The sequence below is a fragment of the Leucoraja erinacea genome, chromosome 7, assembly GCF_028641065.1.
Source record: "Leucoraja erinacea ecotype New England chromosome 7, Leri_hhj_1, whole genome shotgun sequence".
NCBI classification, from domain to species: domain Eukaryota; kingdom Metazoa; phylum Chordata; class Chondrichthyes; order Rajiformes; family Rajidae; genus Leucoraja; species Leucoraja erinaceus.
Genome location: NC_073383.1, coordinates 7,257,513 through 7,280,815, shown reverse-complemented (window position 1 = coordinate 7,280,815; position 23,303 = coordinate 7,257,513). Strand labels below are relative to the sequence as shown.

The 23,303-nt window shown below is 44.8% G+C and overlaps 1 protein-coding gene across 3 annotated transcripts in view; it reads right to left on the bottom strand.

The window, feature by feature from the left end:
* The window catches only part of osbpl11 (oxysterol binding protein-like 11), a 97,388-nt gene that overhangs the window by 7,619 nt on the left and 66,466 nt on the right, over nt 1-23,303 (bottom strand). For all 3 annotated transcript variants that reach the window (XM_055637720.1, XM_055637718.1, XM_055637719.1), the window contains 3 exons: nt 20,895-21,384; nt 7,208-7,394; nt 4,019-4,201 (listed from right to left, as the gene is read on the bottom strand). In XM_055637720.1, the coding sequence (XP_055493695.1) occupies nt 4,019-4,201; nt 7,208-7,394; nt 20,895-21,384 (860 nt within the window). The remainder of the gene's footprint in view (nt 1-4,018; nt 4,202-7,207; nt 7,395-20,894; nt 21,385-23,303) is intronic.

The window sequence follows — 23,303 nt, the reverse complement described above, 5'->3', positions numbered from 1 at the left end:
CAAAATGGCACTGCGATCACGTCCAAAATGTGCTTTTTATAGTGATATTAATTAGGACACGGTAAATCTTATCTGCTGTTTTAAAGTTAAGGCAGAGAGTTTTCAAATGCCCACACAAGAACTATTTAATTTTGTCTTATTGAGCATATTACCAGAGAGCCAGTCTATAATTCTGAGCTCAAGACTGTGCTACACTAATGCAGAACCCCCCCAGCTGAAGGAAGGTAGATCCCTTGGTGAGATGGTAATTGGCACTCACGCTGGTGTTCAGAGATGGTGAGGTTTGTGGAACAAAAAAGGCCTGGGCAAAAGCTATTAGGAAGCAAGGCTGCAGTGAGCAAAAAATGATTGGAGTGGTGTGGGGTGATGGGCCTCTGGAGTTCTGGGCAATAATCACAACATACATTTATTTGGACACAAAATAGGTGTTCAGACAAAGTAAGCAACTTAGAAATCTGCTGGATGAAAAATGTTACAGCATCTATATCAATGAATTGGATGAAAATATACATGGCAAGATTTGGAAAGTCTAACATGGGCAGGACCTACAGAGTGAATGGTAGGGCTCTGGGGAGTGTCGTGGAGCAGAGGGATCTAGGAGGTACATAGTTGAAGGTGGCGTCACATGGAGATGGGGTGGTCTTTTGGCACATGGGCCTTCATCAGTCAGAGTATTGGGTATGGACGTTGGGAGGTCATGTTGCAGTTCTATACAACGTGGTGAGGCCGCATTTAGTGTATTGTGTTCAATTCTGGGCACCATGTCGTAGGAAAGATGTTGTTAAGTTGGAAAGGGTGCAGAGAAGATTTACAAGGATGTTGCCAGGACTAGAGGGCCTGAGCTACAGGGAGAGGTTGAGCATCCTGGAACTCTATTCCCTGGAATGCAGGAGGATGAGGGGTGATCTGGCAGAGGTGTATAAAATCATGAGAGGAATAGATTGAGTAGACACACAGAGTATCTTGACCAGAGTAGGGGATTCGAGAACCAAAAAAACATAGGTTTAATGTGTGGGGGAGATTTTATAGGAACCTGAGAGACAAATGTTTACACAAAGGATGGTGGTTGTATGGAATGAGCAGCCAGAGGAGAAAGTTGAGGGAGAGACTATCACAACTTTTAGCAACAATTAAATAGGCACGTGGATAGGGCAGGTTTAGAGTGATATGGGCCAAAGACAGGCAAGTGGGACTAGCGTAGATGAGACATGTTGGTCGGTGTGGGCAAGTGGGCCGAAGGGCCTGTTTCCACGCTGTATCACTCTAATGACTATTGTGAGAGTGCCCTGAAGATTTACCAGGATGGCGAATTTTGGTCAGGAAAAAAAACATTAGTGAAAGTGCTTTATTTTCTTTAGCAACAAAGGAGACCAAGGAGAGTCTTATTTTATATGCATGACATTATTTGAGCCTGTGATGAACAGGAAATACTTGCAGAAACAAGAAATTGGTTTATAAAAAAACTGTTCGAGTAACTCAGCAAATCAGTCAGCGTCCCTGGAGAACATGGATGGGATTGGGACTCTTCGACAATCTTCAGACTGATTGTAGGGGGAAAAGATAGCTAGAAGAGACAAGGGCCAGGACAAAGGCCAAAATTCTACTTGCAGTGGAGTGGTCCATAAATAAGGGACATAAATATTGATGGAGAAGGGTAATGTGGCAGAAAGAGGATGGTTGAAAAACGTTTTCATCTGACAGGGTGTGTGAAGTCTAAATGAAAGCAGAGGTGTGGACCCTGAAACAGCTGTAAGTTACGAAGCCACGATCAAAAAGCTGTACAATGGGATTGTCCAGGGTGGACACAAAATCCAATGCCCAAAGTATTTTAATATTCTGGTTCTATGAGTACGTTGAAAGTATTGCATTTCCTTTAACATGCTTTAGAAAGCACGTGAAAAATGTTACATACAGTAATGTTTTCGATCAGTCTTTTTTTTTTTTAAACACAGCTGCTTCAAGCCTGATAGACACTAGAAGTCTAAAGAAGGGTCTCAAACCGAAACGTCACCCATGCTCCTTCTCTCCAGAGATGTTGTCTGTCCCGCAGAATTACTCCAGCATTTTGTGTCTATCTTCGGTTTAAACCAGCCACTGCAGTTCCTTCCTACATGCTTCAAGCCCGAGTTAGGAAATAATTCCTTGTGGTCAGGAATCCGTCAAAAGACCAGCAATGTCCAATTACTGCCTGCAGTATGAGTTTTCTCCTGCCATTTTCAAGCATTGTCTGCCACCCAAAGGCAGAAAAATGCCATAGTGCAAAGCAATTGTATCAGCTTAGTTCTCTCTAGGAGAAACCAATGAAATTGTTCAAATCAGCTAATCTTTCTGTTCTCAACACCAAAATGATAAAAAAAAAAACATTAAGAATGCACACAGGTATTTTAACAGCACTGTAGGATATCGGTTGCTAAGAGAAACAACAGGACAGTTTGGAGGAGTAAATGATAATTCTGCTCTATAATGAAATCATTTAAAAAAATGATTCACTCAAGTCAAGTGACTGATTTGATTAAAGTAACAGTGAGAAACTTCTGTTAAAACACCCCAATTTTCCCCCCATTTAAAATGGTGGTCCCATTTCAACTGCTGCCTAGTACAGGCCCACCCCCGATTTTCCAGCACTCTTGGTTCCAGAGCCTTTCCGGATTATCAGTTTTGCCAGACCCACAGAATTCACGGCCTCCGAGAGGAGTCCAAAGCCCCTGTCCCACTGTATGGGGTAATTTAAGAGTTCTCAGAGTTTTCCCCCCGAACGCGGAGAATGTCCCTAGCGGGTCCGTAGGAGTTCGTGAATGTCTCGTGGCAGCTTGTACCAGTAAAAAGGTAAAAAAATTTCATCACGAGTATTTTTTTACTCATGGACATTTTTTGCAGGGATGAAAAAACGTCACGAGTTTACCGGATTTCCCGAGTACCTACCATTAGCGTTACGAGTCACTACAAGACATCCACAAACTCCTACGGACATTCTCCGAGTTCGGGTCAGGGGAAAACTCGGGAGAACTCTTGAATTACCTCGTACAGTAGGATAGAGGCTCAATGGTACTGGAACTGAGGTGCCGAGATACCGGCCTGCAAAAGTGACCTCGGAGGTCGGTTATGGGAATGGATCGGTAGCTCCGGTCAGGCCGTAGTTCCAGAGCCCTGGCTGTAGGGGGCAAATTCGACTTGTTGATCAGCGCGGAAGTCTCATATAGACCGAGATCGGCCACCTCACTGGGCCTCGGCCTAAGCACCACATTTTTAGGGGGACTTCCAGATGGAATTTCAAGTGCGCACTCATAATATTGCCCAGAATAAAGGTGACGCCAGACCATCGGTTACTGGAAAAATCAGTTGTGGACCTGTACAACTTACTAAGTATCAAATGAAGATGCTAGGGAATAATGAATTTGGCAAAAGATCATAACCTATTTAATCTGTGTGCCAACTATATCTCCAGATGTCGACAACAACATTTATTTCAGCAATTTTAAAACTTGAGTAATAGATACCATTGCTAAATATGAGGTCTCAATAGGAGAATGAAAGGATAAAAAGCAGAGGAATATTTTTCTTCATTTATATGCTTTATCTGGCAAAATGGTGTGGGATTGATGAGAAAGTAGCTGGCTTCAGCACCTGAGCAGAGATACACTGAAGTGGAGTAACTAACCCAGTTCAGACAATAAAACTCATGTGGTGATCAACATCTTCGACAAGAAACTGTAGCAGAGCCAAATAAGATCTGGCACATCTCCAATGTGTCACCATTCCCAGTAATTACTGCTGCTCATAAGTGCTGCTCAAGAGGGTAAAATCAGTCCTGAAAAACTCAAGGCATATTACAAAGATTTGAAAGTTTTGTATTAAACAGTGTACATCAGTTTAAAGTGTGAAGTCTATTTGCCTTGGGTGTGCCAATACTTTCGGCAAAGATTGGTGTATGCTACAGCTGGATGGTCAATGATTTCTATTGATAACATTGTAGTTCCTGAAATCACTGTTCTGAGTACCACAAAATTAGTTTTGTTACCTGGACTCAAATGGGCCTTGTTTCTCAGTTGGTCGCACTCGCTTTCTGGTGACGGGAAGTTTAGTTACATCTATGACTCTAGTTTCTCCATTGCTGTAAGTGAATTCAAGCACACCGTTCCATTCACCCTGCACTCTGCACACCACCGTGTTTGTTGCATGATGCTTCACTTCAGCAGTCACTCTGGCGGAGGAAGGTGAAATTACCACATCACATCATTATGCCACAACACAGATTTACATTTAAAGATCAATGTTAGTCCCAGCCTCGTCCAATGTGCTATGAGTGTGGCACGGTGGCTCATCTTGGAGAACTGCTGCCTTGAAGTTCTGGGGGCCCAGATCAATCCTGACCCCCAGTGCTGCCTGTGTGGAGTTAGGACATTCTCCCTGAGACTGTGGGTTTAGTTTAGTTGAGTTTTTAGATACAGCGCGGAAACAGGCCCTTCGGCCCACCGGGTCCGTACCAACCAGCTATCCATGCACATTTACACCATCCTACACCCACTAGGGACAATTTTTACATTTACCAAGCCAATTAACCTAGTGTAGGAGAAAACCAAAGATCTGTGAGAAAACAGGGATAATGTACAAATTCCGTACAGACAGCACCCGTAGTCAGGATCGAACCCGGGTCTCCGGCGCTGCATTCGCTAGTAAGGCAGCAACTCTACCGCTGCGCCACCGTGACTGCCCAAAAGCTGGAAACCTGGAGTTTCTTCCGGGTACTCTGGTTTCCTCTGTATCCAAAGAACTATATGGTTGGTAATTTAATTTGCACTGTAAAAGTTTCCCTAAAGTGCAAGTGAGTGGTAGAATCTGAGCAAGAATGGGAACGTGGGGAGAGGTGTCTGCTTCCATGCTGAATTACTCTATGATTATCTGACTCGAACACAAAAATAAACAGCAATTAAATGCACAACTGAAAACCCTGAACTTCTGCTTTGGGGAAAAAAAAAAATTAATGGCAAGACCTGTAACATCATTGATGTAAAAAGGGATCTTGGGATCCAGTCCATAACACCCTGTATGCTTGGCTTTATTGGTCAGTACATTGGAGTCAGGAAGTCACAATGTAGTTTTATAGAACTTAGCTCAGAATGCATCTGGAGTAGAGAAGGCAATTCTCTTCACCCCAATACAGGAAAGATGTGAAGGCTCTGGAAACGGTGCAGAGGAGGTTTACCAGAATTATGCCTGAATTACAGGGTATTAGTAACATGGAGAGGTTGGACATGCTTGGGATTGTTTTCCCTGGAATACCAGAGGTTGTGGGGAGACGTTGAGGAAGGTATATACAATTACTATAAACTAGAACCGTTGTGGATGGCTCCATTGTAATCATGTATTGTCTTTCTGCTGACTGGTTAGCGCGCAACAAAAGCTTTTCACTGTACCTCGGTGCACGAGACAGTAAACTAAAATAATACTAAACTAAAACTTGTTCCAGGATGGAAATATCAAATCCATGAAGGTATAGGTTGCAGGTGAGAGGGGCAAAGTTTGAAGGAGACGTGCAAGGCATGTGCGTGCTACTGGGGGTGGTGATGGAGGCAGATATGATGCTGGCATTTAAGAGGCCTTTGGATAGGTCAGTATGGGATTGGGACTCAGACTAGTGTCAGACTAAACTCTGGGCCTCCTCCATTGCCAGTGAGATCACATGCAAACTGGAGGAAATGCGCCTCATTTGGGCAATTGACAACACAACGTTATGAACAATGAATTCTCCAATTTTAGCTAACTTTCCAACAAACGCCGCACCTCTTTCCCAATTTCATCTCCTCTCTTCTGTGCCCCATCTGCACATGGCCCTTCTTTCTCCCACGATCCCGCTCCCCTTCACCAACCTTGTCCGCTTCCACCTATATCCCTTCATCTGGCTTTACATTTCATGCCTGTTCGCTCCTTATCTTTGTCTTTTCATCTGTGACCTTTGTCCAACAATCTGCCAATCGAGCATCAGCGCAAGAAATAGGTGTACTCCTCTCCTGCCTCCAGCTATCACTTGCCAGGCTTTGTCCTGCCCCCACCGCTCTTCCAGCTTTCTCACCCCCTTCTACAATCAATCTGAAACTGGGTCCTGGCCCAAAATGTTGCCCTATTCATATCCTCCAGAGATGCTACCCGAGTTACTCCAGCACTGTATTTTTTTCCTGTCAATTAATTATGCTGACTCGGCTATGCCACCTCTGAAGGCACAAGGAACTTCAGATGTCGGAATCTGTAGCAAAAGGACAGAGGCTGGGGGAACTCAGTGGATCAGGCAGCATCTGGCCATTCCCTCACAGATGTCAATAGACAATAAACAATAGGTGCAGGAGTAGGCCATTCGGCCCTTCGAACCAGCACCGCCATCCAATGTGATCATGGCTGATCATCCACAATCAGTACCCCGTTCCTGCCTTCTCCCCATATCCCCTGACTCTGCTATCTTTAAGAGCCCTATCCAGCTCTCTTGAAAGCATCCAGAAAACCTGCCTCCACCACCCTCTGAGGCAGAGAATTCCACAGACTCACCACTCTCTGTGAGAAAAACAGTTTCCTCGTCTCCGTTCTAAATGGCTTGCTCCTTATTCTTAAACTGTGGCCCCTGGTTCTGGACTCCTCCAACATCGGGAACATGTTTCCTGCCTCTAGCGTTTCCAAGCCCTTAACAATCTTATATGTTTCAATGAGATACCCTCTCATCCTTCTAAACTCCAGAGTGTATAAGCCCAGCCGCTCCATTCTCTCAGCATATGACAGTCCCGCCATCCCGGGAATTAATCTTGTAAACCTACGCTGCACCCCCTCAATAGCAAGAATGTCCTTCCTCAAATTAGGGGACCAAAACCTGCACACAATACTCCAGGTGTGGTCTCACTAGGGCTCTGTACAACTGCAGAAGGACCTCTTTGCTCCTATATTCGATTCCTCGTGTTATAAAGGCCAACATGCCATTAGCTTTCTTCACTGCCTGCTGTACCTGCATTTTTTTATAGACTGATGTACAAGGACCGCCAGATCCCGTTGTACTTCCCCTTTTCCCGCCTGACCTGCCATGTTTCTCCAGCCGCTCCCTTTTTGCTCTCTCCTCCACTGACACTTTTCCCACCGCAAAACTAATTTTCACTGGCCTACAGGATTGAAAGTTGGAGTGTTAACGTTACCCTTGCGACTACTGATACCTGTAAGCAGGAATAACTACCTGTGAAGCTTTCCACCATAAAATGGCTTTGTGTGAAATGTTATAGCGGCAGAGTAACCAGTCTTTGCACAGTTGACGTTGACTTTCCCTCCGAGCTCCACCCAAGGAACGGTTAAGATAGAACGAGCGTAGGCGCAAGGAAGGGTAAAGGTGTACTCCTCTCCGTGGTCCAAGAGACATAGAAGACCTAAATGATAAATGGATATTCATTAACAACTGTTTAAATCCAAAAGAACCCGTTACAATACAACGTAACAAAAATATTCTTCAATTACTCGGGTATAGTGGAAAAAGATACTAGAAATAACAGTTCAGATTGATAGCTTTGTTAAAACTGAAACTAATCCTAAATTGGGGCAAGGCTAATTTTGGTGGAATTAGACAGGAGGTAGGCTGTTAGCAGGTAAAGGGGGGGTCAAGGAAAGAGCTTTCACGTTGCGGTCCTGTTTCCACCAATCTTTCCATTACCACGCACAAGAAGCGACAAGACAGACACCATTGTACGCAGATGCCGAGAGGTGTGTTCAGCTCTGGCTGAACAACTTCTAATCCTGTGTGTGGACTCGTTAAGAAGCAGCAGCAGGTAGAGGAACACGGAGCACGTGGGAGGCTTTTAAAAGCGAGATAGGGAGAGTTCCAGTTAGAATGAAGGGCACGCCTGGCAATTTTGGGGAACCCTGACTACCGAGGGACATTGAGGCTGTGGTCAGCAAAAAAAGGGGGGCATAGGTCAGGTGCAGGCAGCTGGGAACAAGCAAACCTCGACTCTGAGGGATGTAGCAGTGCAGCAAAGAAAGAAATCATGAGGATAAAAGGGAACATGAGATGCCTTGGCAGATAAAGGTCAAGGAGAACCTCACGTGATTCATGTATATTAATAGCAAGAGTAATCATGCAGAGAATGTGTTCCATCAGAATCACTTTGGCCAAATCTGGGTGAAGCCACAAGAGATGGGCAAAGCCTTAAATTAATACTTCACCTGCATTTACTGTGGAGAAGATCATAGAAGCTAATGTATTCATGGAAGAGGACAATGATTCCCGAGGTATTACTGGTAATATAACGATGTGAGATGAAGGCAGTCTTGAGGCACAAAAAAGGTGAATAAGTCCCTGGGGCCTGACCAAGTGTATCTTTGGACTTTGAGCAAAAAATGCAGGTAATTGCATGTGCTTTGGCAGAAATCTTCTTGATTTTCCTTTGCCAGGTGTGAGGTATCAAAGAACTGGAATGTGCCTAATGGTGTGCTGTTATGTAAGAAGAGCTTACATAACGGAAAACCCAGGGAACAACAGACTTGTGAACTTTCCATCAGAGGTGGGAATGCTACTAGAGGAGATTCGAAGAGACAGGATCTGTGAGTGTGTTTTTTTGAGGAGGTAACCAAGATGATTACTTTGATAGGCGATAGAAGACTTTGTTTACATGGACTCCAGCAAACTTTTGCCAAGGCCCTGCATAGCAGGCTGGCCTAGAAGGCTGGATCACATGGAATCCAGGGCAAGCTAGTCAATTATATACAAAAAAAAATGGACTTGGTGGACAGAGACAAAAAGTAATAGTGGAGGGAAGGTTTCTTTTCCCAGATTTGTGGCCTGTGAGCCGTGTTGCGGCGATCGATACAAAGCTTGTCGTATATATATTAAGGATTTGGATGAAGATATAGATGGCATGATTAGTAACCTTGTGCTGACAGCAACATTGGTGGCATGGTGGACTGTGAAGAAGGTTACCAAGGTTACAACAAGATCTCGATCAAATACAAAGGTGGACAAAGGAATTTACCTCAAGTGCAAAATTACACATTTTGGGAAATTAAACCAGGGCATATACAGTGAATGACAGCACCCTGAGGTGCTATAGGATAGAGGGGCTTAGGGGTACAAGTACGTACAGGTTTGAAACACACAAAACTGCCATTGCTGAAGTCTACAGCAAAAGAATCCTGGTGGAACTCAGCCTGATCCAAGAAGCATCTGTAGAGGGAATGGATAAATGATGATGTCTCAGATCAGGACCCTTCTTTAGTCTGAAGAAGGTTACCGACCCAAAACATCTATCTGTTTCCCTCCACAGATGCTGCCTGATATGCTGAATATTTAAAGCAGTTTTTTTTTGTTTTTTTTAAACACAAAGTCCCCCTCCGCAGGTTAAGGATATGGATCCATCCCCGAGAACAGTTCATAACACAGAACAGTTTGCAAATAGGAATCACAACCCAAACCAAACTCTAACATGGTAGAAGATGCCTGGTTGGCAAAGCCATCCCTCTGTTCTCATGAACGACCGATCCCACATACAGGACATGTGTAACTTGAAACGTTCCTGACCTGGGGAGGACCTGTAGTTCCCCAAAAGTAGACAAAGTGGCAAAGGAGGCATGTGAAGTGCTTGCCTTCATCAGTCAGGGCATTGAGTACAAGGGGCGGACATTATCTCAGATGTACAAGATGTTGGCGAGACTACACCTGGAATATTGTGCGAGTTCGAGTCATCACACTATGAGAAGGATCTAATTAAGTTAGAGGGGGTACAGGAAAGATTCAAAGCAATGTTGCTGGGAAGAGGAGATGGTTAAACTGGGATTTTGTTCCCTGGAACATATGAGGTGCAGGGGTGACCTTCAAGATTTATAAAATCATAAGGGACACGGACAAAATGGATTGTCACACTTATAGGGTAGGGGTGTGTATAGCAAGAGGGTTTACAGTGAGAAGTGAAGATCCAAAGTGATGCAAAGGGAACATTTTCCCACACAAAAGGCAGTGGGCATCTGGAAAGAGCTGCTGGAGAAAGTGGTGGAGGGGGATACAATTCCAATGTTTCTAAAACAATATCTCAGATAAATGGTCAGGACCTGTTTAGAGGGATGTAGGCCAAGTAGAACTGGCTCAGGAAGGCACCTTGGTTGGTGTAGATGAGTTGAGCCAAAGGGCCACTACCTGTGCTGCACAACTCTGACTCTAAAGATAGAGAGAACAAAAGAGAAGCTCTGTGACAGGATGGAGATAGAAATACACAAATAGCGTTGCAAAGATGCACCCTAAGGAAGTGTAAATTTAAGTTAAACAAAATGTGAAATTAGCAGTAAGAGGTAAGGTAAGAGGCACAAGATTTGGAACGACTGGTTATCAAAATGGTTGCATTCAATGTTGAATCCTAATGGCTGCAATGAGCCCAGTTGACGGATAAGGTGATGCTGATCAGGCTAACATTATGGTTTGCTGGAACAGTGTAGGAAGCCCTAGTCAGAGGGGTCTGTGTGGCAATGGGATGGAGAATCATGTACATTTCTTCATTCTGTGCATCGTGTACATTCAAATCAAGGGAGAAAATATGTCCAATTCTTGGTGCAGTTTCTGAAACAGAAACTAATTTGTCAACATGGAAAACAGAAGTATACATCAGTTAACTCTCATAGCATCGTGATCCCAACTTTAATATGGAATAAATAAAGGCACCGAAGGCAGGGGCCATTGCACGACAGGAATTGCACCGAGTCACGCAAGAAAGGTCTGTACTGCTCGATTGTCAGGTTAGAATTATGCCATTGAATTCTCAATTGGCTTATTTAAGGAGGGTGAGAGAAGCGTGAAGTGGCATTTAGATGCCCTGCAGACATTCTCAGCATTTTGAAACTGGTTTGAGAATGGGCAACGGACAGAAAGACAGCCATGATTTATGCACTTCATCAACTTGCCGGAATAGTGTGAACATTTCAGACTTAAAGAAATGTGCAGACTGTAACCTGACGTCACACCAGAAGTCACACTTATAACGTACATCAATCAGAAGTCAAGTCCGAGACACATAACATAGATCAAACACCACACAGTACTCCTGACTGGCAGTGTGATTCACTGCTTTGAGAAGAGTGGAAAAGGCAAGGCAACTTTATTTATATAGCACATTTCATACACGAGGCAGACTCAAAGTACTTCACATAAAAACATGTCATACAATAAAATGAAATAAAATAGAACTAAAAGAAAAGAAAAGCAAAATTAAAAATGCATTATAAAAAGTGCAAAAGTTAAAAGTGCAATGTAGTTAAGATTTAGCTGAAAGCTAAAGTAAACATAAAGGTTTTCAGTCTTGTTTTAAAAGTGGTCAAAGTTGAGGCAAGTCTTAAATCTTCAGGAAGTTTATTCCAGCTATTTGTTGCATAGTAACTAAATCCTGCTTTCCCATGTTTTGTATATACTCTGGGAATCACTAACAGATTGGTTTCAGAAGATCTTAGCGGTCTAGAAGGCTTATATAGTGGAAGCATGTCAGTGATATACTTTGGTCCTAAACCATGTAGTGATTTATAGGTGAGCAGCAGGATTTTAAAATCAATTCTCTGACATACAGGGAGCCAATGTAAGGATTTAAGAATTGGTGTAATGTGTTCAAATTTTTTGGTCTTTGTTAGAACTCTAGCAACAGCGTTCTGAACAAGCTGTAGCTGCCTGACAGTTTTTTTAGGAAGACCTGCAAGGAGACCGTTACAATAATCTAGCCTGCTATTAATAAAGGCATGTACAAGTTTTTCTAAGTCTTGAGCTGACACGAGTCCTCCTAATCTTGCTACGTTTTTGAGGTGATAGTAGGCCGATTTTGTTACTGATCTAAAATCTAAAAGCAACACCCCGACCTTGGATAGCATTCTTCATTTGCATCCTCAACCTATGGCAGGGTTAGCCCAGGTAATCAATACATTAATAAAAATTACAAAGCCCTTTAAGATAGCTTTGACATCCTGGGATCTTTCCTTGTGCCACACCAATGCACCTCCTTGGGCTACTTTGTAGCTTTTAACATAGAAAATCGACCAGGAATAGGCCATTCAGCACTGCTCCAGTATTTAGCATGAACATGGAGGTTCACTTCAGTATCCACCTTCTTCACATGTTCCTTGATCCCCATCACCATTTAGAAATAGATCTACCTCCAGCAATACATGTAATAACCTCCTCCGCTTTACGTAGTAGGGCACTACAGAGGTTCACCCCTTCAGAGTGAAGACTTTTGATGTTGATTCTAAAATGTTGTACACTGTATTCAGAGGTAGCCTGCTGGTTCAAGACATCAGGATCATGTTCCCTGCATCAAGACTGTCTGGACCCAAGATCCTTTCAGTCTTCCGCACTCCTGTGGACACAGCCCTGACCGACTCAACATCTCCTCATATGTCAGACCTGCCATCTCAGGAATCAGTCCATTGCTACACTCCTTTTAGAACAAGAACATTCTGCCATGCACACAGACCAGAACTGCACACAAACTCCACGTGGGGTCTCACTAAAGCACTGCACAACGGCAGCAAGCATTTTTGTTGCTCTATTCAAACCCGTTTGCAATGAAAGCCATCACACCGTTTAATCAGAGGAAGAACAAAGAAATTGTAAAGGCAAAAATGCAGTTGAGCTCACTGTAGATCAAACAGTATTGCTGAAGGTAACCAGTCCCATATCTTTGCAGGCATCATAGCCGAAAAGTGGAAAAACATTGCGGTTGACAACAGATTCTCAACCTGTATGGTTGATCCCCTAAGTGGCACTGCAGCTTCACAATACCGACCATAGTGACCTCGCTTCACCCATATTCGGGATGAGTAACATTGCTGGGTTTTAATAGCTCTGCCTTCCTCAGACGATTAAACTGTTCCCGAGATACAACATTGCATTTCACTCCAGTGTCGATTTTCATCTTGATCACTTTATTGTTTACTGTTACGGTGGCCATTGGCTCACTACTCTGCACCTTTGGCCTCTCGTCCATGCTGCTATCGGACAAATGTGACAGGGGCTCAGTCTGCAGCAAATGTATGGGCTGCTTTGCCTGCTCTGTCAGGTTGGGATCTGCAACATCTCCAGCGAAGGCGCTTGCACCCATGGCAGACTTGACCAAAGGCAGGGCACTTCTCTCTCATAACCAAGTGGGCACCACCACAGTTATTAAATTCTTGAATAAAACGAGCCGCCAGATCATTAAACTGTCTCTGCCTTGTTAATTCTTGCCTGGATTGACTGGGAGACAAGGCCTGAGTGCTCCCAAGTTGACCTTGTAATGCTATCTGCTGCTGCCTTCGTTGCCTTGGAAACTGAGCTAGCACGCTATCAACCCCTATAGGGAGGTTTCACGGCAGTCGGGTCACGACCCATTACCCGTGCTGTTGCTACACTACGCCAAGTGGAGTACACATGATGAACTGCACGTAAGCACTTACCAATGTTTCCAGCGTAGCGGCTTCCGTTAAACCCCGCCAAAATTGTCAATTTTTGCGCTGTAAATAATTATGGAAATCGGGATAAGCGTGAGAGACATTTAGCCTACTTCAGAATTCCAAAAGTGAGGAGAAATGACGGTAGATAGAAGCGAGAGCTGAAAGGACAATTGACCGTTTGCAGACATTTGGCAGACATTGACCGTTTGCTCACTGCATTTCATAGAAACATAGAAAATAGGTGCAGGAGTAGGCCATTCGGCCCTTCGAGCCTGCACCGCCATTCAATATGATCATGGCTGATCATCCAACTCAGTATCCTGTACCTGCCTTCTCTCCATACCCCCTGATCCCTTTAGCCACAAGGGCCACATCTAACTCCCTCTTAAATATAGCCAATGAACTGGCCTCAACTACCTTCTGTGGCAGAGAATTCCAGAGATTCACCACTCTCCGAGTGAAAAATGTTTTCCTCATCTCCGTCCTAAAAGATTTCCCCTTTATCCTTAAACTGTGACCCCTTGTTCTGGACTTTCCCAACTTCGGGAACAATCTTCCTGCATCTAGCCTGTCTAACCCCTTAAAAACTTTGTAAGTTTCTATAAGATCCCCCCTCAATCTTCTAAATTCTAGCGAGTACAAACCGAGTCTATCCAGTCTTTCTTCATATGAAAGTCCTGACATCCCAGGAATCAGTCTGGTGAACCTTCTCTGTACTCCCTCTATGGCAAGAATGTCTTTCCTCAGATTAGGAGACCAAAACTGTACGCAATACTCCAGGTGTGGTCTATCAGTCTGAAGAAGGGTCTTGACCTGAAACGCCACCAATTCCTTCTCTCCAGAGATGCTGCCTGTCCCGCGGAGTTACTCCAGCATTTTGTGTCTATCTGCATTGTATGCAAGGTAGCTTTAACATCTCCTTCTCTGTCCTCCCTCTATGGCAAGAATGTCTTTCCTCAGATTAGGAGACCAAAACTGTACACAATACTCCAGGTGTGGTCTCACCAAGACCCTGTACAACTGCAGTAGAACCTTCCTGCTCCTATAGTCAAATACTCATTTCATCAACTGGCATTATTTGTGTTTTTTCTTGATTCCTTTGGCATCTAAAAAGTTTCAGAAGTGATAAATCTGGCTGTAAATGTTTTAAATCGCCCATGGTTCTCAAGTGGGTTTTTACATACAAAATGAAAATGCATCTGAAGACAAATTTACAGCCAGATTTATCACTTCTGAGACTTTTTAGATACCAAAGGAATCAAGAAAAACCACAAATAATGCCTTGCTGTTGATGAAATGCAGTGAGCAAACGCGATAATTCCCAATATTTGCAATTCCGATATCTGCACAGCAAATGTTCACCAAGCACTTTAGCTGCTGTTGTCCCTTCAGCTCTCGCTTCTCTTTATCTTCATTTCGCTTCACTTTTGGAATTTTGAAGTTGGGGACATGTCTCTCACACTTACCCCGACTTTCACAAATTTGTTCAGCGCAAAAATTCAACATTTTGGCGTTTTTTAACAGGTAGGAAGATACACGTTTCTTGCAATAATAACATATACTGGAAGTTACGGATGTCCTCCAGATGGATTGAGCGGCTCCGTGCGTCAAGCACTCTGACCCAGTGACCTTACGTGCAACCCCCCTAAACAGGAAAGTATCCTATCTACTCCCATGTTGGAATGCTGTGCTTGAGTGAGCGCTTGAGCATTGCAAATCGACAGTTCGTAATTCGCAAAGGAATGGGATTTTAAGCACATCACCAGCAGTCCGGAGTACCCCCAAACAGGCTGGCTGAGCGAGCTGTCCGCAGTCCAAAGGAGCTCATGGAGAAGTCGAGCAGGGCCAGGTTTGACGTGTTTTTAGATGTTCTCAATCTCCGCAACATTCCACGCGATCCCACACTCGGTTTGCCAGCTAAGCGACGCATGTCCAGACAGACCAGGACTACTCTTCCCGTTTCGAAGTAGCTGCTCCAGCCGCAAGTCTGCGAGCCGGAGGTGCACTGTAAAAGACTGATGCCGAAGGCATAGTATTACCGTTCTAGTTGTCCTCTCAACCATTGTCGGAGGGCCAGGTGGTCAGTCTCCAAACCCAGACAGCGTATGACTGTATGGGCACGGTCAAGGCGGTGTGACCGGAACCAAGGTCTCATTTGATTCAATCTGGTGGTGGAGGTCTCTACAGACAAAACCAGACCCAGATCAAATCAGCAATAATGCCCCGAGGCAGGATGTAAACTGCAGCCAGGATGACAGCAGTGATCTCCCTCGGTAAGTGGAACAGTCGCCGCTTTCACAAATGTCTGGCAGTCACAACTGCCAGACATTTCAGGCCAGGGAAACATGTACAAGACAAGATTGCCACGTCCGAGCACCTCGATTGATCTATCATGAAGCAGGTGCCACCACCTCCTCCTTTTCCTGACTTTGCATTTGGCCCATACGGCTAGTGGGAACTTTGCTGTCATTTCCTGTTTGTTACATGCTGTGTCATTGCAAAGATGCATAAATAATTTTATGAACAACTGAATGCTAAGCTTACCGATATGCTCTGAAGGGTGGTTATTAGATGGATCGTGTATTTTTCATGAATATAAAACAAGCATTATTCAAAATATCTGTTGAATCTGGGATAAGTAATTCTGTTGCAGAATATAGTGCAACAAAAATATTTATCCTACATTCTGTAGACATTTATGATATTCCAAGTCAACCAAAGTAAAAAAAAAAATCATAACTTTACCTCCATGTTCTCGTTTTCCTTTCATAACTTCATAAGTCATAGAAGCAAATGTAGGCCATTCGGCACGTCGAGTCTACTCAGGGGCGGAAACCCCGGGGGGCCCCACCCCCCATTTTTTCTAATCCGGATTTTTAAAACTTGGTGAAATCTCCACTTTCCGCGAGACAGTGGGGGTGGGACTGCTGATCGAGGGCGCCGATGAACGAGAGAGACGCGGTCAGCAGGCAATGGGGGCGGGACATGACGATTCAGTGTGATGATTGGAGGGAGGTGTCGGTCAGAGGCGGAAGTAGGGGGGGGTCGGACTGATCATAGAGCGTGGTGATTGGAGGAGGGAGACGTCCTGGTGGAGCAAAGATCATAGAGCGGAGCTTGAATTGCATGCCCAGGTCATAGGTCACAAACAAAAAACACACTCGACAGCCCTGGACACAGACCTGCGCCTCATCCGCAGCCAGGATCGATTCCGGGTCTCCGGCGCTGTAATTTCTGCCGAACCGCAACTGGACCATCCCCGTCCCCACCCGACTGCCCCCAACCCCCACGCCTGGGGGTGGCCAGAGACGTTGGTAGTCAGACGGGAGCGGTGCCCCCAGGCCCACAGCCAGCACAGAGATGCAACGCTAATTCCGGCTCAACTCTGCCTGTCCCGCCAGGTTAACCTACAGCCCTGCCTGAACTTACGGGAACGTCGGCCCAGGTTTACAGCCAGCGCGGAGAAGCAGAGCTAGCTCCACGCAGGGCTCTCGCTTAACCTTTTTTCCCTGTGGCCAGCCGGGCAACCTTGGTAGCTTTTTAGGTTGCCAAATGACAGTTTAGGTGGTCATTTAAGACGGCTTGCATGATGCGTGCGATAATGTGCTCGGACAAAGTGCGTAGTTACCAGACGGAATTATACTCAATGAAACATTCACATATTATTTCTGCTTCAAATAAAGTCACAAACTAAACATTCACCAATCAAGACATGATATTTCCCACAATGACATGCAGCAAAATTATAAGGTAGTATCTCAACTCTTTTTACACATTGCAATTAATGCAATTTCTATTAGTTCTTTCCACTTCCAAACAAAAATGTGGTTGAATTATTCAGCGTATGATCAACCTGTGTCAATAAATCCTGGACCATGGTAACAAATATGCGTACGTATAGTTGTGAATGTTGCTCATTAAATAACTGATATTCCATATTAAGAGCATTGATTTGCCGTTAAAATGAATTCTGTAATAACGTGTCAATGGTAGCAGTGACAATCGAACACTGCAGTTTTAATGTTTCATGTGTTCACAATTTAGAAACTCAGCGGGTGAAGCAGCATCTATGGAGCTAAGGAAATAGGCAACGTTTCGGGTCGAGACCTTTCTTCAGACTGTTCCCCCATTCTTCTTGAATGGGAGGATCAGTACAGGATGGATGGGGGGAGATCAGCGCAGGATGCATGGGGTGGGGGTCAATACAGTGTGGATCGGAGGGTCTGTGCAGAATGAATGGGGGATCGCTACAGGATGAATGAGGGGAAGGTGCAGGGTAAATGGAGGGTGGGTCAGTATGGGATGAATGCGTTAATTAGTACAGGATAAATGGGGGAGGCAGGATGGATGGAGGACAAGTGCAGGATGGATGGGAGGGATAAGTAAGAGTGGGATGTAGGGGATTGAGCACAGAAGGGATGTCATGTTAAAATTGTACAAGGGGGGGTGAGGAGAGGTCTGGAGTATGGTGTACAATTTTGGTCGCCCAATTATCGGAAGGATGACAACAAAATAGAGAGAGTACAGAGGAGATTTGCTAGAATGTTGCCTGGGTTTCAACAACTAAGTTACAGAGAAAGGTTGAACAAGTTAGGTCTTTATTCTCTGGAGCGCTGAAGGTTAAGGGGGGACTTGATAGAGGGTTTTAAAATGATGAGAGGGATAGACAGAGTTGACGTGGAAAAGCTTTTCCCACTGAGAGTAGGGAAGATTCAAACAAGGGGGCATGACATGAGAATTAAGGGACTGAAGTTTAGGGGTAACATGAGGGGGAACTTCTTTACTCAGAGAGTGGTAGCTGTGTGGAATGAGCTTCCAGTGAAGGTGGTGGAGGCAGGTTCGTTATTATCATTTAAAAATAAATTGGATAGTTATATGGATGGGAAGGAATGGAGGTTATTAGTAGCGCAGGTATATGGACTAGGGGAGAATGTACAGTTCGGCACGGACTAGAAGGGTCGAGATGGATGTTTCCGTGCTGTAATTGTACATGGTTATATTTGGGAAAGTACAGGGTGAATTGGGGAACCAGTGCAGGATGGATGGGGGGGGGGGGGGGGGGGGGGAGGTTTCGGCGTGTCGGAGGGGTTTGTATTGAAAGCGCGGATTTGCAAGCAGCGGCCCTTATCAGGGCGGGCGGGGAGGGAGGAGGAGGAGATGAGCCGCTGTCGCTCGCAGTTCAGCGCCCGTCATTCGCTCCGACCCTTCCTCACCCCGCACCTAGAATCTTTTCCACGCAATTTCCAGCCATCACCGCCGACACAAAACGTCGCGGTCTTTTGTCCAGGGATGCTGCCTGACCCGCGGAGTTAGTCCAGTTTTTTTGTGTCTATCTTCGGTACAAATCAGTATCTGGTTGTCAAGCCGGGCAAAATTACTTGGTGTTAAGTTGCCCGGCGGCGCTTTGTGTGGTCAATGGCACCTGGGCAAACCGTTAATTTCGAGCCCTGTCCACGGTTCTGGACTGGTATCCCGTCAGTCCAGGCAGGGCTGTAGGTTTACCCGGCGAGACGGGCAGAGTTGAGCTGATCTATCGTTCTCACTCAACTCTGCTCTCCTGTCTTCTCCCCATAACTGTCGACACCCTTACCAATCAAGTATCTGTCAATCCCAGCCTTAATAATACTCAATGATTTGGCCTCCACATTTTTCTAAGTGGTCACCCTACAATTGCATTCCACAGAACTTTATATGTAACTGCCATGAGAAAAAAGGAGAAATCCAGTCCCAACACCAATTTGTGCTTTGAGGCCATCAGTGCTCAGGGTGACTAGTTTCCTGACCTACAAGCTCCTTAGAAGATATGTCATAAGTGATAGGAGCAGAATTATGCCATTCGCCCCATCAAGTCTGCTACGGCATTCAATCATGCCTGATCTATCTCTCCCTCCTAACCCCATTCTCCTGCCTTCTCCCTACAACCTCCTACACCGCTACTGATCAAGAATCTATCTATCTCTGCCTTAAAAATATCAATTGACTTGGCCTCCATAGCCTTCTGTGGCAAAGAATTCCACAGATTCATCACCCTCTGACTAAACAGATTCATCCTCATCACCTTCCTAAAGGAACGTCCTTTAATTCTATAACGAAATATTTCAGAAAATGAGAACTTCAAAATATCTAAACGAACTCTTTTTAGCAATGTTAGTGAACAGTAAACTCTTTGGGTTTTCATTAAATCACTTATTTCACGCAATGGCTCTGCACTGAGCTGCAAGAAAAATGGTGTCCAAAATCACATGCTCATAATATTGTCGCAATGCCAAAATGGATTAATGATTCGTGGAGCTAGTTGGGAAGTAAGACTTGAACATTAAAATAATTTTACAGAAATAATTGTTGATTTCCCAATGTACCAATTCAGACAAGGTCACCTGACCACCAAATATAATGTTAGCAGCAGTTTTCTATTTAAGCATCAGCAGAATGCTAAGCATATTTTTTTCCTTATGTTTGAATATTATGTGAAACATGATAACAGACCACAACACTGCCGCCCTCGGCATAAAATTAAAATTAAGAAACCAAATTATTTCAGCAGGATTGTCTCAATGAAGCATAACTTCATTCCTCTTTCGGCCTTTTCACCAATGCGAGTGAACATCAGTTCACAGAAAGGGCATGTGTCCCCTTGGATGAGATCATTTTGGTACAACTGCTGAGTTTATAGACAGCAATTTATGGAAGTATCTTGCCATTTCCCATTCACTGTCTAATCTTCACAATTTTGTTAACCTTTTGAATCATAAGGTTTTCTCTTGACAGAGAGCAGAGGTTATGAAAAAGATATTGGCCTTATTATGACCCATCACATTTATTCCCCTAGAACTTTTCTTATAGATCATAGGCCCCAGAAGCATTCCTTAAAGCTTTTGGGTCTTCAAGATTCAAGAGAGTTTATTGTCATGTGTCCCTGATAGGACAATGAAATTCTTGCTTTGCTTCAGCACAACAGAACATACCAGGCATGACTACAGAACAGACCAGTGTGTCTATATACCATTATATAAATATATACACACATGAATAAATAAACTGATAAAGTGCAAATAAACAGATAATGGGTTATTAATGTTCAGATTTTGTCCGAGCCGAGTTTAATAGCCTGATGGCTTTGGGGAAGTAGCTATTCCTGAACCTGGACATTGCAGTCTTCAGGCCCCTGTACCTTCTACCTGAAGGTCGCCGGGAGATGAGTGTGTGGGCAGGATGGTGTGGGTCCTTGATGATGCTGCCAGTCTTATCGCATGAAGCAAATTTTAGCTTCCGTTCGAGTATCTCAACACATAGAATTATTATATTAGCATCCGCTCATGCTACTGCCGCTCATGGTCACGTGAAAATTAAATTTAATTTCTATTTTTGTCAGTAAGCCAGCTATTGTAAATTTGTCATTTCATAACCGATACCCAATTTAATAAGAAACATTTAGTCACTATTTCTTACTTTGAGACAGAAACAATGCATCTTACCTTCGCCAATCATTACAACTCCAATGGACATGCCCATGAACTTGCTCTTTGTCCATACATGAGTGTTTGCACATATGTTTTTCTCTTCGCACTCGACATAAAATCCTGAGACAGGTGGGTGATGAGACACCTGTTCTGACACAAATCTTAAAAGATAGTCTGCTTGGCCTCTTCCCTCTGAACCACCGGAGCACTCTGTCGTTTGCCAGCAATTCTGTGGTGAGCTGCTACATGATTTGCCACTTGTGTTTCTCGGTACATTCCATGAGCAGTGAAATGTTTCACCAATAATTGGATTGTACGGTTTCTTGGCCACAGCTCCTTTACGCCCTTCGTGGAATGAGGTGAGGTAATACTCGACAAAGCGGATCATTCTCTCTTCAGGATTTGCACCATCCGTGATAGCAATGAAGAGATCTGGGTGGGACATAAAGTCTGCATACATCTCCAGTAACGAACGTTTCTCCAGAATAAAGGTTGGAAGAACCACCTACAGGGGAACCAGAAAAATAAACTTTTATATGCACCCTTCATAAGCATTCAATTTTGGTAAAATTGTTACTAAATGATATCCGACAACTAACGACACTTCGCCAGGTAATTATAGACTAGGAAAGTTATTAGTTTATTCCAACATTTCACTGAAGTGCCATTACTAGCTGCAATAAAGTTTCATTGCAAAGTCCTTCAGAAATCAAGTTAAACCCCTGTCCCACGGTACGAGTTCATTCCAAGAGTTCTCCCGAGTTTGCCCTGATTCGAATTCGGAGATTTACGGTAATGGCCACTCGTCGGTACTCGGGGCTCTCGTGGACATTTTTCAACGTTGAAAAATCTTCACGAATCTTCCCGTGCTTACCTGCCGTTAGCGAGTCTTCTCGAGTACCTGCCGTTAGCGTAACGAGCCGTCCCCGAGCTCCAATGTACCCGCTACGTTCATTCTCCGTACTTACCACGGGTTTGAGATTTTTTTAAACTCGGGAGGGCTCTTGGAATGAACTCGCACCGTGGGACAGGGCTATTAGAAGTCCAATCAGCTCAACATGCTATTTCCTTGAAACAGTGAACCAGTTCACCTCCTGGTTTCTGCCCACGGACGTGAGTTTGAATACAATAAACCCTTGTTATAACGGACCACAGAGGGGGAGGAATGGTGTCCATTATTGCAAATTGTTCGCTATAACCGAATAAGGTATTATCATTGTATGTAGTTGAAACAAAGAACTGCAGTTGATGGTAATACACAAAAGGACACAGAGTGCTGGAGTAACTCAGCAACTCAAGCAGCATCTATGGAGAACAAGGATAGATGCATCAGGACCCTTCTTCAGGCTGATACGGATTGCTGTTATCCCAGCACCATGTGTCGTTTCACCTTAAAACTAGACGCCGATGCCGCTAGTCTACACCAACGAGCCCTTCTTCACCGGTTGATGCGCCTGTTGTTGCGGCTTACATTGTAGACCCCGTCAGGTTGCCGCTACCGACAGGACACACTCGGTCACCGTGAGGTTTCCCGCACCACCACCGACTCCTCCTCTATCTCCCCCACAGTCTCCGACATCTTCCCAGGTGGAATATATCAGCAACTCCAGGGGGGAGAGAGGACAAGGCGAGGGTGGGGGGGGGGGGGGGGGGGGGGCGAGGTTGAGTGGACAGAGCGATGGTAGGAGGAGGAGGAGGCAGATGCTGTGGAGGAGGGGAGAGGCTGAGTGGACAGAGCAGCGGGAGAAGGTGGAGGAGGCGGTGAGAGGATGAGTGCACACAAGCGACGGGAGCAGGAGGCGGCGGCAGTGGTGGAGTGGACAAAGCGATGAGAAACGGAAAAGGCAGTGTTGGAGGGAACAGACGCTGAGTGGACAAAGCGATGGCCAACAGAAAGAAGCAGCAGCTGGTGAGAGGGGAGGGAACCCCACAGTGACCAAGCTACAATGTGAGCTGCAACAACAGTGCTGTCAACCGGACGGTGGGTGAAGAAGGGCTCGCTGGTGCATGTTGTAAGCTGTGTGTGGCGTGGAAGCCAGGGCTATAAGTGGACGGAAGGTTTTCAAGTTTTCGTGTACCTTGTTGTGTGTTGTGACTGCTGACAGACCAATTTCCCTCCGGGATGAATAAAGTTCTATTGTATTATATCATAAGTGAGAGGCGAAAATAGAAAGTAGAAAGTTACTTTGGCAGGTGGAAGGGTTTGTGGGAGGGGGTAGGGTTGGTAACCAAGATAGAAGAAATGCGAGATCGACACAAAAAGCTGGAGCAACTCAGCAGGTCGGACAGCATCTTTGGAGAAAAGATGCTGTCCGACTCCCAATTCCCCTACTCCCAATTCCTTCGCCTATGCCGCATCTGTTCCCAGGATGAGACGTTCCACACCAGGGTATCGGAAATGTCCTCGTTCTTCAGGGAACGGGG